Raw genomic sequence first — 14,449 nt, forward strand, 5'->3', positions numbered from 1 at the left:
ACCAAGACCAAAGACAACTTGGCACTGTATAGTAGAGGCAGAAACCTTGAACCACATCTGTGGCACAATAGAGAAGATGGCCAAGGACAGACCAAGATGGAGGACCTACATTGTTGCTCTAAATGCCAGCGGTGTAACAGACAGTAAATAATTTCAGAGTATGGAATTATGTTGCAGGTTCTTTTGTAGATCTCCTGGGTGAATCAGTTGTATTTCTGGAAAACTTGCATGAATCAAGAACGTAGAATCCACTAAACTCTTCCAATACAGGATGCATGTCACCAGTCATCATTTTCATCTTCCCAAAACGCAAGACAAAGCAAATTTCTAACGTACGCCTAGAGGAAGGTTATCTATATTAGACAAGGTAAAATACTTCATAGAGGAATAACAGAATAATGTTGGTATTTGAAAACCTGGTAAAAGAATGTCACAATTTGACAACTTACATTAATGTACATGTTCTGGTAATTCTGTGAACTAAAATGTTGCATGCATTACAAAAAAAAATCTTGATGCAAACAGCACAGGAAACTAGTTCAAAACATAACTGTTAGTGATTTTTGTACTGAAAGTAAACCTTGAATAAATTTCACATTGCCAGTAACTTTATCCAAACCAGCTAATGGAAAAAAACAATTATAAACTGTAAATTCAACATTAAAATGGTAAACCCAGAAAATTGGAGCAGATTTTTATTGATTGCCAAGGATTTTTTTTTAAAAATCTGAAATTTCCTACACATCTATTGAAACACTTTCACTCTATCTTATTAAGATAAATGGGGGAAGTCAAACACATTAGCCACAATCCAGTTCATTTCACTAGCATTATTCCCTATTAATTTTTTAAAAAGGTATTACATACACCGGTTATAAAATGTTATTCTTCATTTATTGGGTGTTTTTGTATCAGTGATAGTTTTTTTTATATAGCGCACAAAATTTTAAACCCTCTTTAAGGTGCATTTCCAATTCATGTTTGTTTCAAAACTGGGAACAATTTCAGTTGGAACAGCTATATAATAAATAGAAAAGAAAACCAAACAAACAGCATTGTAAATACTCAAGCTTTCTAGGAATGCATGAAGACTCTGGGAAACATTCAACACATCAATGTACTCCTATGTTTTTAAAATTAAAGTTTAGTGGTTCTACTTTCCTCACTTGCGAGTGACTTGAAAATGCAAAACTGTCACTGTCTCTTCACACTCAAAGCAAAAACAATTATTCATGCATGAATAATGCCCGTTTAAGAGCGATTCTACCAAATCTTCTCCTACTCCCTTACTGGGACGTTTCTTATATAAACCTGACATGGCCATGGTGACCCAAGATTCAAGTTGTTTCACACAGCACATTATTGGTGCATTCATTTCCTGCAATGTGACCAATGATTTCCTGTGTTGAAGTCTCTATTTAAACATGCATCATAATGACACAAAGTTGAGAGCGCACGCAAGAAAGAGAGCGTGAGAGAGATCAACAATGTTTTTAGATTGCTTCAAATAGTTCTAGATGGATACATTATAAAAAGGATTTGTAATTTCTCTCCTCTCCTCTTCCACTAGGCAGATTAAAAAGTCTAAAAGCATGACACACCAGGCTTAAGGGCAGATTCCACCCCGCTCTTATAAGACTATTGAATAGTTCCCTAGGATAACAAAATGGTCTCTTGACCTCACAATCTACCTATCTTAATCTTGCAGATTATTGTTTACTTGCATTGCACTCTCTGTAGTTGTCAGATCTTATCTGCATCTATTGTCTTACCCTTGTACTACCACAATTCACTGTGTAATGAATAGAACTATATGAACAGCTTTTCACTCTATTGCAGAGTATGTGACATTTATAAACCAACCCAATCCAACCTCTACCTTCTGAAATGAACTTCTCACATGGAACTTTTGTGCATTAGTTATCCTGAAGACGGATGAAAATAAGCATTTAAAATACAAACAGCTCAATGATTATTACCACATGATTTAATCATTATTACCTCTTTTTTAAGTGTTTTTCTTTTTAAAAGGTCTGCTGCTATTAAGATTCTAATTATACTATATTGTCATATGCATCAATTAAATATGAAGTTACATCATTTTAGCATTTTTCAATTATGACACACCAGTTTCCTTGATCATAATAACTCTGAAGAATCCTAATATTTGATATACTTCTGCAGAGGTTTTCCAATTCCCCAGCTGAAAAAACATGATAAAAACGATGATAAACCACTTGTTCTTTGACTTCAGGAGTTAGCGTTGTGACACCATTAGCTTTGTGTTGGCCTCCAACTCCTTTTAAATGCCAAGGAACGAGCAGATCTTGTGAATCAAAGGAAGTTCTATTTGTATGAATAGGCAGCTTTGCACCATTTTGTTTATCTATTGGATCCTTTATAACATCTGGTAACTGCTCCAAACAAGTTAAATTCATCCTATTGGCACCTTGATCGGTGCAAGAGTATTCAGTTTCTGCTTGCACGTCAGGACAATTAGTTTTGGATCGGACTAATTTTCCTTTCCTTTCCATGAGATATTTAGACTTTACTTTGTTGTGTTCCTGTTCCATTGCCCAAACATAGATAAGTCCTCTGCCTCCCAGCCGTAGTAGTCTCACAATCTCTTTGACAGCTGACAGCCTCCTTTCCTGTAATTGAAAATAATCATTGAATAAACCTAAACTAAAACAGAGGAAGAAATTTATAAATGTTATAGTTACTATTTTACATCAGCCAACTCACTACATAGTAATGTTGTCCAATTTAGCTTCTCAAATCATATAACAAATCCCAGATAAGAGTTGAATAGATAACATTTTGTACAGAAAACAACTTCTAACTTTGCACCCCAATTAATTTGTATTAAGCATGGATTAGTTAATGCATCAGGATTAATATATTGTCCTGAAAAGGTATTGTAATTTTGAAAAGTACAGAATAACAAAGTTTGTCAAGTGTACAATCTACTATTCAATTTATTTTGATTGCAAAAGTACAAGTTGTAAGGTGCAAAATTCTTCAGTAGCGATGGAAAATGTGGGTAATCTTTCATATTTCAAGTCAATAACTGAATACAATATTTATAAAACAAATATTTACAAGTAGAATGACGATTTTAAAATGGAGAAATTATTGCAAAGTTTTCCCAAGCATTGTCTCTGAGTACATAAGAAATAGAAGCAGGAGTAGGCCATCCGGCCCATCAAGCCTACCCCGCCACTCATTAAGATCATGGCTGATTTGTCTGTAAACTCAGCTCCATCTACCTGCCTTCCCCCCATAACCCTTAAATTCCCCTACTATGTAAAAATCTATCTGACTGTATCTTAAATATATTTAGTGAAGAAGCCTTGACTACTTCCCTGGGCAGAGAATTCCATAGGTTCACCGCTCTCTGGGAAAAACAGTTTCTCCTCATCTGTCCTAAATCTTCTCCCCTGAATCTTGAGGCAATGTCCCCTAGTTCTAGTCTCACCTACCAATGGAAACAACTTTCCTACTTCTATCTTATCTATCCCTTTCAAAATTTTGTATGTTTCTATAAGATCTCCTCTCATTCTTCGGAATTCCAGACAGTATAGTCCCAGGTGACTCAATCTCGCCTCATAGGTTAACCCTTTCATCCCTGGAATCAGCCTGATGAACCTCTTCTGCACTGCCTCCAAAGCCAGTATATCCTTCAAGTATGGAGACCAGAACTGCACACAGTATTCCAAGTGCTGCCTCACCAGTACCCTGTATAGTTGCAGCATGACCTCCCTGTTCTTGAATTCAATCCCTCTAGAAGGCCAACATTCCATTCACCTTCTTAATAACCTGTTGTACCTGCAAGCCAACTTTTTGTGATTCATGCACAAGCACTCCCAAGTCCCGCTGCACAACAGCATACTGCAATCTTTCACCATTTAAATAATAATCTGCTTTTTATTATTCCTTCCAAAGTGGTTGATCTCGCATTTACCAAATGTTGTATTTCATCTGCCAGACCTTGGCCCACTCACTTAACCTATCTATATCCCTCTGCAGACTCTCCACATCCTCTGTACAATTTGCTTTTCCACTCAAGTTTAGTGTCATCAGCAAATTTTGCTACACTACACTCAGTCCCCTCTTCCAAATCATCAATGTAAATAGTAAACAGCTGCGGACCCAGCACTGACCCCTGCAGCACCCCACTCACCACTGACTGCCAACCAGTGAAACATCCATTTATACCAACTCTCTGCCTTCTATCGGTTAACCAATCCACTATTCTTGCCAATACACTTCCCCCAACTCCATGCATTCATATCTTATTTATAAGTCTCTTGTGCGGCACCTTATCGAACACTTTCTGGAAATCCAATTATATGGCATCCACTTGTTCTCTATCCACTGCACTCATTATGTCCTCAAAGAAGTCCAATAAGTTTGTCAAATAGGATCTGACCTTTCTGAATCCATGCTGCATCTGTTTAATGGACCACTCCTTTCTAAATGCTTCGCTATTTCTTTCTTAATGACAGCTTCAAGCATTTCCCATTACTTCAGATTTTAAGCTAACTGGTTTATAGTTGCCTGTCTTTTGCCTACATCCTTTTTTAAAAAGTGGCGTGACATTTGCTGTCTTCCAATCCGCTGGGACCTGCCCAGAATCTAGAGAATTTTGGTGTATGATTACCAACATGTCTACTATAACCTCTGCCAATTCCCTCAGCACCCTGGGATGCATCCCATCAGGATCAGGGAACTTACCTACCTTCAAGCCCTCTAGTTTGCTCATCACTATCTCTTTAATGACAGTGATTTTAATCGAGGTCCTCACCTCCCATTTCATCCATAGCACCATTCTTTGGCATATTAGACGTGTCCTCCACCATGAAGACCGACACAAAACAGTCATTCAATGCCTCAGCCATTTCCTTTATCACCCAATATCAATTTCCCCTTCTCGTCTTCCAAGAGACCTATGTTGACTTTAGCCACCCTCTTCCACTTTATATATTTATAAAAACTTTTGCTGTTTGTATATTTTGTGCTAATTTACTTTCATACTCTATCTCAGAACATAGAACAATACAGCACAGTACCGTCCCTTTGGCCTACAATGTTGTGCTGACCCTTAAACCCTGCCTCCCATATAACCCTCCACCTTAAATTCCTCCATATACCTGTCTAGTAGTCTCTTAAATTTCACTAGTGTATCTGCCTCCACCACTGACTCAGGCAGTGCATTCCACGCACCAACCACTCTCTGAGTAAAAAACCTTCCTCTAATATCCCCCTTGAACCTTCCACCCCTTACCTTAAAGCCATGTCCTCTTGTACTGAGCAGTGGTGCCCTGGGGAAGAGGCGCTGGCTGTACACTCTATCTTGTATATCTTGTACACCTCTATCACATCTCCTCTCATCCTCCTTCTCTCCAAAGAGTAAAGCCGTAGCTCCCTTAATCCCTGATCATAATGCATACTCTCTAAACCAGGCAGCATCCTGGTAAATCTCCTCTGTACCCTTTCCAATGCTTCCACATCCTTCCTATACTGAGGCGACCGGAAATGGACACAGTACTCCAAGTGTGGCCTAACCAGAATTTTATAGAGCTGCATCATTACCCCACGACTCTTAAACTCTATCCCTTGACTTATGAAAGCTAACACTCCATAAGCTTTCTTAACTACCCTATCTACCTGTGAGGCAACTTTCAGGGATCTGTGGACATGTACCCCAAAATCCCTCTGCTCCTCCACACTACCAAGTATCCTGCCATTTACTTTGTACTCTGCCTTGGAGTCTGTCCTTCCAAAGTGTACCACCTCACACTTCTCCGGGTTGAACTCCATCTGCCACTTCTCAGCCCACTCCTGCATCCTATCAATGTCTCTCTGCAATCTAGACAATCCTCTACACTATCCACAACACCGCCAACCTTTGTGTCGTCTGCAAACTTGCCAACCCACCCTTCTACACCCACATCCAGGTTGTTAATAAAAATCACATAGAGGTCCCAGAACAGATCCTTGTGGAACACCACTAGTCACAACCCTCCAATCTGAATGTACTCCCTCTACCATGACCCACTGCCTTCTGCAGGCAAGCCAATTCTGAATCCACCTGGCCAAACTTCCCTGGATCCCATGCCTTCTGTCTTTCTGAATAAGCCTACCGTGTGGTACCTTGTCAAATGCCTTACTGAAATCCATGTAGATCACATCCACTGCACTACCCTCATCTATATGCCTGGTCACCTCCTCAAAGAACTCTATCAGGCTTGTTAGACACGATCTGCCCTTCACAAAGCCATGCTGACTGTCCCTGATCAGACCATGATTCTCTAAGTGCCCATAGATTCTATCTCTGAGAATCTTTTCCAACAGCTTTCCCACCACAGACGCAAGGCTCACTGGTCTATATTTACCCAGACTATCCCCACTACCTTTTTTGAACAAGGGGACAACATTCGCCTCCCTCCAATCCTCCGAAACCATTCCCTTGCACAATGGGGACATAAAGATCCTAGCCAGAGGCTCAGCAATCTCTTCCCTCGCCTTGTGGAGCAGCCTGGGGAATATTCTATCAGGCCCCGGAGACTTAACTGTCCTAATGTATTTTAACAACTCTAACGCCTCTTCTGCCTTGATATCAACATGCTCCAGAACATCAACCTCACTCATATTGTCCTCACTGTCATCAAGTTCTCTCTCATTGGTGAATATCGAAGAGAAGTATTCATTGAGGACCTCGCTCACTTCCACAGCCTCCAGGCACATCTTCCTTTATCTCTAATCAGTCCTATCTTCACTCCTGTCAATCTTTTGTTCACATAACTGAAAAATGCCTTGGGGTTTTCCTTTACCCTACTCACCAAGGCCTTCTCATGCCCCCTTCTTGCTCTCCTCAGCCCCTTCTTAAGCTCCTTTCTTGCTACCCTATATTCCTCAATAGATTCAATTGATCCTTGCTTCCTAAACCTCATGTATGCTGCCTTCTTCCATCCGACAAGATTCTCCACCTCACTTGTCACCCATGGTTCCTTCACCCTACCATTCTTTATCTTCCTCACAAGGACAAATTCATCCCTAACATCCTGCAAGAGATCCCTAAACATCGACCATGTACCCACAGTACATTTCCTTGCAAAAACATCATTCCAATTCACACCCGCAAGTTCTAGCCTTGTAGCCTCATAATTTGCCCTTCCCCAATTAAAAATGTTCCTGTCCTCTCTGATTGTATCCTTCTCCATGATAATGCTAAAGGCCAGGGAGCGGTGATCACTGTCCCCGAGATGCTTACCCACTGACAGATCTGTGACCTGACCCGGTTCGTTACCTAATACTAGATCTAGTATGGCATTCCCCTGAGTCGGCCTGTCAACATACTATGACAGGAATCCGTCCTGGATGCACTTAAACTCTGCCCCATCTAAACCACTGGAACTAATCAGGTGCCAATCAATATCAGGGAAGTTAAAGTCTTCCCTTTCCTTATTTCTTGTTTAGTTGTTCTTTGTTGCTTTTTAAAGTTTTCCCAATCCTTCAGTCTCCCACTACTCTTTGCGACTTTGTACACGAGCTTTTAGTTTGATACTATCTTTTATTCCCTTGGTTATCCAAGGCTGGCTCTCCCCACACCTACTGACCTTACTTTTGACTGGAATATACTTTTGTTGAGCACTGTGAAAAATCTCTTTGAAAGTATTCCACTGTTCCTCAACTGCCCTACCAAATAGCCTGTGCTCCCAATCCACATTAGCCAACTCCTCCCTCATCCCGTTGTAGTCTCCCTTGTTCAAGCATAATACACTACTTTTAGATCTATTTCATCTTCCATCAGAACGCGATATTCAATCATACTATGATCACTCTTTCCAAGAGGATCTCTGACTACAAGATTGTTAATCTTACCTGTCTCATTGCACAGGACTGGATCTAAGATAGCATTTTCCCTTCTAGGTTCACTAACAAGGTGCTCAAGAAAGCCATCACGGATACATTCTATGAAGTCCTCCTCAAGACCTCCTTGACCAACCTGATTCACCCAATCTATGTAGAAGTTAAAATCCCCCATGGCAACTGCCATTCTGTTCTTACAAGCCTCAGTTATTTCTTGGTTAATCGCCTCTGCCTCTGCAATATTTTTATTAGGTGGCCAATAGACAACTCTCACCAGTGAGTTTTTTCCCCTTTACTATTCTTAATCTCTACCCAGATGGACTCAGCATTCTTCTCCGTAGATCTTATATCGTCTCTCACAATCGCCCTGATCTCATCCTTAATTAAGAGCATCACCCCACCTCCTTTGCCATCCTGCCTATCTTTCCGTATTACCTGATACCCTTGGATATTAATTCCCAGTCATCTCCACCTTGCAACCAGGTTTCTGTAATGGCCACTAAATCATATGCCTTGCTACTGATCTGTGCCACAAGTTCACTAACCTTGTTTCTAATACTATGGGCATTTAGATAAAGGGCCCTTATACTCATTGTCCTTTTAGAATCTAGAGGCCTATGCAATTTTTGCTTTTTATTTTTATGCACTCTACTCTTACTTTTTTCTTCACTAACTCTAGCTTTCGTCTCTGCATCACTTACTTCTTCTTTTCTGTGTGGGTTCCCATCCCCCTGCCATATTAGTTTTAGGTTATAGGAAAGTTATAGGGCTACAGCAGCTTATTCAGATGAATAAGGAAAAACAGTGAGCAAAACAAAAGCTGCAGAATAACAAAGTTTTTTGAAGGAGCACAACTCATACAGTGGGTTTAGGAAACAGATACACAAATTGTATTTTAGTCTATTTTACAATTGTCCCTCCATCTTCAAGAATGCACATATAATAAATATTTACCCAGAGTTAGTAACAGTTGCCATTCACAACCATTTACTAATTCCTTTCTTTTTAAAGCAAATTATGTCACTAACTCTATATTTTGATTTTTGGGTTATGCATGGCATTTCTCAAGCCAGAACAAAAACTTGGGAGCATAGATGGTGGCATTTTTAAATTCCTATTTAGTTTGATGAACACACAACCCAGTTCCTACACCATGTCAATATGACCTTTTAGATGTTTACACATTTAAATAAAACATTTTATTCCCATTAAAGATTCAGAAATACTTCAAACTAAGCAAGGACACAAAATAAAGAAACATTCCCAGCTTAGGAACATTTCTTCGCAGAAATTAAGTTTATACTTGCCTCTGTTGAAAAGTGGTGAATAACAGCTATAGAAATACAAGCATCACAAATGCCACCACGCAGGGGCACAAGCAAGGCATCACAGATGAAGACCTCAAGTTTTCTCTCTCTGCAAATATCAACAAGATTTTTGCTGCGATCACAACCAATCTGTTAAATGAGAATGAAAATACTACAATATGAATTCTTAGAAATACAGATTAGGCAATTATAAAATTCTAAAGTCAATGTTAACACACTTGAATACACTGTCAACCAACAGGCTGGAGTATTCAATTATACTGGTGCCCAAGGTAATCAGCCTTAATGACCATCATCCAATAACACTTATATCCACAGTGATGAAATGCTTTGAGTGGTTTGTCATGGCTAGAATCAGCTCCTGCCTCAGCAAGGACTTGGATCCATTGCAATTTGCCTATAGCCAAAATAGGTCTACGGCAATCTCAATGGCTCTTCACACGGTCTTAGATCACCTGGATAATACAAACACCTACATCAAGGTGCTGTTCATTGACTACAGCTCAGTGTTTAGGACGAGGGAGCACAAACCAATCCTCAGAGGGATGAGAAGTCAAGAGAGTGAACAATTTCAGGTCCCAACATATTGATGCAGCTATAAAAGAAAGGCAAGAGCTATATTTCATTAGGAATTTGAAGAGATTTGGTTTGTCACCTAAAACACTTGAAAGCTTCTACAGATGTACCATGAAGAACATTCTGACAGGTTGCATCACTGTCTGGTATTGTGGGGGGGGGGGGGGGGGGGCTACTGCACAGAATCAAAAGCTATAGAAAACTGTATAATTGGTCAGCTCCATCTTGAGTACCAGCCTTCATATTATCCAAGACATCTTCAAGGAGCGGTGTCTCAGAAAGGCGGCATCCATTATTAAGGACTCCCATTACCCAGGACAGGCCTGCTTCTCACTGTTAATATCAGGAAGGAAGTACAGAAGCCTAAAGGCACACACACTCAGTGATTCAGGAATAGATTCTTCCCCTCTGCCATCCGATTCCTAAATGAACATTGAACCCATGGACACCACCTCACTTTTTTATTATTTCTGTTTCTACACTATTTTTAATTTAACTATTTAATGTACACATACTGTAATTGATTTGCGTATTTATTTTTTAATATTATCATGCATTGCACTCTGCCACTAAGTTACCAAATTTTACAACATAAGCTGGTGATATTCAATCTGATTTTGACTGAACACCAAGGATTTAAATATTTTATAATTATTTCAAATTCCAGAGAACATACAAATAGTTATGGACATGGATGATTCTAACATTAAACAACCTTTAACATGGACTAGTACCCTTTAAATTTAGTTGGTGGAAGCAGTTGGGAATTGGGAGTGGTGAAGGGGGGGTGGAAAATCAGCCTCAAATGAGTATGCCATGTTCATTCATATCAACACCTTTGGTTATTAGAGCTAGGGCCCAGAGCAAGCGTTGAGAGCAGTGAAAAATAGTTGAAATGGAGAAAAGGCAGTGGGTGGATTTTAGCAAGGCCTTTAATAATGTCCTGCATGACAGGTTGGTCTGGAATGTAATGTCCCATGGAATCCAGGGAGTGCTAATTAGGTGGATTCAAAATTGGCTCCAAGCAGGAAGCAGAGGATCATGACTGAAGAGGGTTGCTTGGAATAGAGCTGGTAATTAGTGGTATGCATATTTTACAGAAATGTTTTAAATCATGAAAGGCACAAGTAAGGTGGATGGTAACAGTCTTTTCCCTAGCGTAGACAGTCCAAAATTAAGGGGCATAAATTTGGGGTGAGAGGGGAAAGATTTAAAAGGAACCTGAGGGACAACTTTTTCCACTCACTGGGTGGTGAGCATATGAACAAGCTGCCAGAGAGAGAGAGTGACTGAGAGAAGTACAATAGTATCATTTAAGAAGCACTTGGACAGGGACATGGAGGGATAGAGCTTCGAGGAATATGCGTTGAACACAGGAAATTGGGATTGATTGGGCGTGCAAAATGGTCAACACAGACTTATTGGGCTGAAGAGCCTGTATTCATGCTATATTACCCTGACAAACAGCCAGCCAGTGAATTATTTATTCGGGAAGATCACTTCAATATGCTTTTCTCTTAAATCTTTATAGATAATAGATTTGTGTCAATCTTTCAATTTGCACATTTATCTAGTTTTTAAACTGGTATCAATGTTCATGCTTATTAGCTGAACTTGGACATAGCCTGCAAGGATTAAGAGTAAGGAAACTGGCATCAATAAAGTTTAAGTAAATTTTACAATAAGTCAGGTAATGAAAAGTGAGTGGTAGGCAATCTGCTTCTGATTTTCTGAATGGAATTCCACAAGAAATGAATAGAAACTCACACAATTTGCACTGATAGGTGTAGATATAACATCAAAACTGTCATTGCTCTTTATAGCTAGTTGTATTACATTAACTTAACCTGCAAATACATCAACCCTTAACTTTGCAAAAACATCCCAAAATGCTTCATAGAAGCATTGTTTAAAGAATCAACAGTAGGCTACAAAGGAAAATGCTAGGACAAATGACCAACAGTTTGATTGGAGGATGAATTATTGGAACACTAATGCAGCAATGAGGACAGAATTCTACAGCATAGGCATGGTAGTCATAAATCTGGAGCAGACTGTAATTAATGTGTATCGAAGATAGAAAGAAATGCATATGGTAAAGAAAAACAGCAAGTAATCAGAAAAAGCCCTTAAAGGTCAGAAATCATTTCAAGGTGGCATGGCCACTGAGAAGGCTATGAATGTGGTTTGAGAAGTTTGAAAGGGGCAAGGAGCAAATTTAAATGTGTGGTTTGAAGGCAAAGAAAATGAGAAATGAAAAAAAAGTGACATTTCAATGAATGAACAGAATACAACTTTACATTAAACACAATAGTTATATATCTCACATTTTATAAGATAAATAAGTATATATATTTACCATAAACAAGTCCTTGTTAATGCTCAAGTATTTGCCATTTCCACAACCAACATCAGCCACCAATGCTCCATCTGGGAGTGTTTTGAGAAATTCAACCACCTTTGGCCAAGGGGTGTGCCTAGTATTGCTGAAATGGCCAGCGATCTCATCATAGACATCATGCACGTACTTGTGTTCCAGCTTTGAGGCATCTCCATCAGTGACTGGAATAGAGGGAGGGGGATCTGTGCTTTTGCAACCATTTTGACTGTCACAAACTTCTCGGTAAGCTGTAGAAATGAGCAGAACACAACTTTTTCTCATTATATGAATGGAAATTTACATAAGAAAAAAAACAAATTGCAAATGTAAAACTTCTGTATTTTTCAGGTATTGTAATGAATATAGTTCCAAACAAAACATGGCATTACAAGTTTCTCTGAAGTTGAGCACAGTTTTATTTTCAAACACAGGCAGCACAGTGGCGTAGTGGTTAGCACAATGCTTTACAGTACCAGCAACCTGGGTTTTATTCCTGCTGCTGCCTGTAAGGAGTTTGTACATTCTCCCTCTGACAATCCAGTTTCCTCCCGCAGTCCAAAAATGTACCAGTTGGTAGGTTAATTGGTCATTGTAAATTGTCACATGATTAAGCTATGGTTAAATTGGGAGTTGCTGGGCAGAGTGACTCAAAGGGCTGGAGGGGCCTAACCGTACTTGTATCTCAATAAAACAAACTTGGAAAAGATATACAAACTTACGACAATCACATGGTTTCTTCCTGACTTTTCGGAAAGTAAAACTGGTCCTTGTTCCCCTTTTATTCAAGGTCAAGTTGCTAACATCGCCACTGATAGTTCCAGTCTTTTGCATATCTGAAGCTGGCACCACATCAAACTTCCGAGGAGTAATTCTATTAAATAAAAAACAATGATTCTTTGGTTGTTGTCTGACCCTTTACATAATTTTCCAAGTCTCTGAAATATAGATAAACCCACTATAGCTAATAACTAATAAAAAGAGTAAACTTTTCATCCACAAGTTGGCCTAGGCATAAAATAAATAGTGAACAAAGGTATAAACAACAATTTATCTTGTCGAATGGCAGTTGTAATGACAAGATAAATAACTGCAGTTTTGTTTATTAGACTTCCTGTGCTAAATTTTCTCTAATGATACTGCTAATGGTACAAGCAAATTGGGAATAAATGCAAGACCACAAGATGTAGGAGCAGAATTAGGCCATTCAGTCCAGAGTCTGCTCCACCATTTCATAATGGATGTTTTATTACCCATCTCTAAATTTATTATCCCAGCTGCCAAAATCCAACGAATCCCGACCCACTCTGCAGCCCCCCAGTAACTGGCAAATTCGCCCCCTCCTACCCCGTCTCAGACTTCCAGCAAAATCCCACTCAGCCACCTGCCAGATCCACTCGACAGCCTGGTAGCACCCGGTAAATTCCGCCCCTGACACTCCTACCCCTTCTCTGCCTACCTGGAAAATGCAACCCAGCTACCCGTTAGACTGGGCCTGCAATGCCACAGAACCTAGAAAAACTGGCGCCCTTACACTACTGCAGCTTACTGGACCACTGACAGAATCCAAATAAGAAACCAGCCACTAAAACTACAGTCCCGAAGAACCCAACAAACTTGTCCCCTTACATCCCAGTGACTTCTCCAACTACTGGCAAAATCCAGACAAGAAGCCAGCCAGACTGGCATTGAAGTCCCACAGAACTCAGCCATTTGCTTCCCTTATACGGCTGCAGTCTCCCCGACTCCCAGCAAAATCCAAATAAGGCACAAGACGTAGCAGCAAAATTAGGCCATTCAGTCCATCGAGTCTGCTCTGCCATTCCATCATGGCTGATCCCGGATTCCACTCAACTCCACACACCTGCCTTCTCACCATATCCTTTGATGCCCTGACCGATAAAGAAACTATCAACTTCCTTCTTAAATATACCCATGGACTTTGCCTCCACCACAGGCTGTGGCATAACATTCCACAGATTCAGTACTCTCTGGCTCAAAAATTTCTCCTTACCTCTGCTCTAAAAGGTTGCCCCTCAATTTTGAGGCTGTGCCCTCCAGTTCTGGATACACTCACCATAAGAAAAATCCTCTCCACATCCACCCTATCTGGTCCTTTCAACATTTGGTAGGTTTCAATGAGATCCCCAGTGCATTCTACTAAATTCCAGTGAGTACACACCTAAATATGCCACACACTCCTCATAATGTTAACCCCTTCATTCCTAGAATCATCCTCGTGAATCTCAACTGGACTCTCTCCAATGACAACACATCCTTTCTGAAATTTGAG

At 39.9% G+C, this 14,449-nt stretch overlaps 1 protein-coding gene across 1 annotated transcript in view; it reads right to left on the reverse strand.

The window, feature by feature from the left end:
• Positions 1-682: 682 nt before the first annotated feature.
• Positions 683-14,449, reverse strand: part of alkbh8 (alkB homolog 8, tRNA methyltransferase) — a 36,780-nt gene continuing 23,013 nt past the window's right edge. Inside the window, exons 8-11 of the mRNA XM_073043631.1 lie at positions 12,879-13,030; positions 12,139-12,407; positions 9,183-9,332; positions 683-2,651 (exon numbers count right to left, since the gene is read on the reverse strand). Of these exons, the coding sequence (XP_072899732.1) occupies positions 2,103-2,651; positions 9,183-9,332; positions 12,139-12,407; positions 12,879-13,030 (1,120 nt within the window). The 3' untranslated portion in view covers positions 683-2,102. The remainder of the gene's footprint in view (positions 2,652-9,182; positions 9,333-12,138; positions 12,408-12,878; positions 13,031-14,449) is intronic.

The sequence above is a fragment of the Hemitrygon akajei genome, chromosome 4 (genome assembly GCF_048418815.1).
Source record: "Hemitrygon akajei chromosome 4, sHemAka1.3, whole genome shotgun sequence".
NCBI lineage: Eukaryota > Metazoa > Chordata > Chondrichthyes > Myliobatiformes > Dasyatidae > Hemitrygon > Hemitrygon akajei.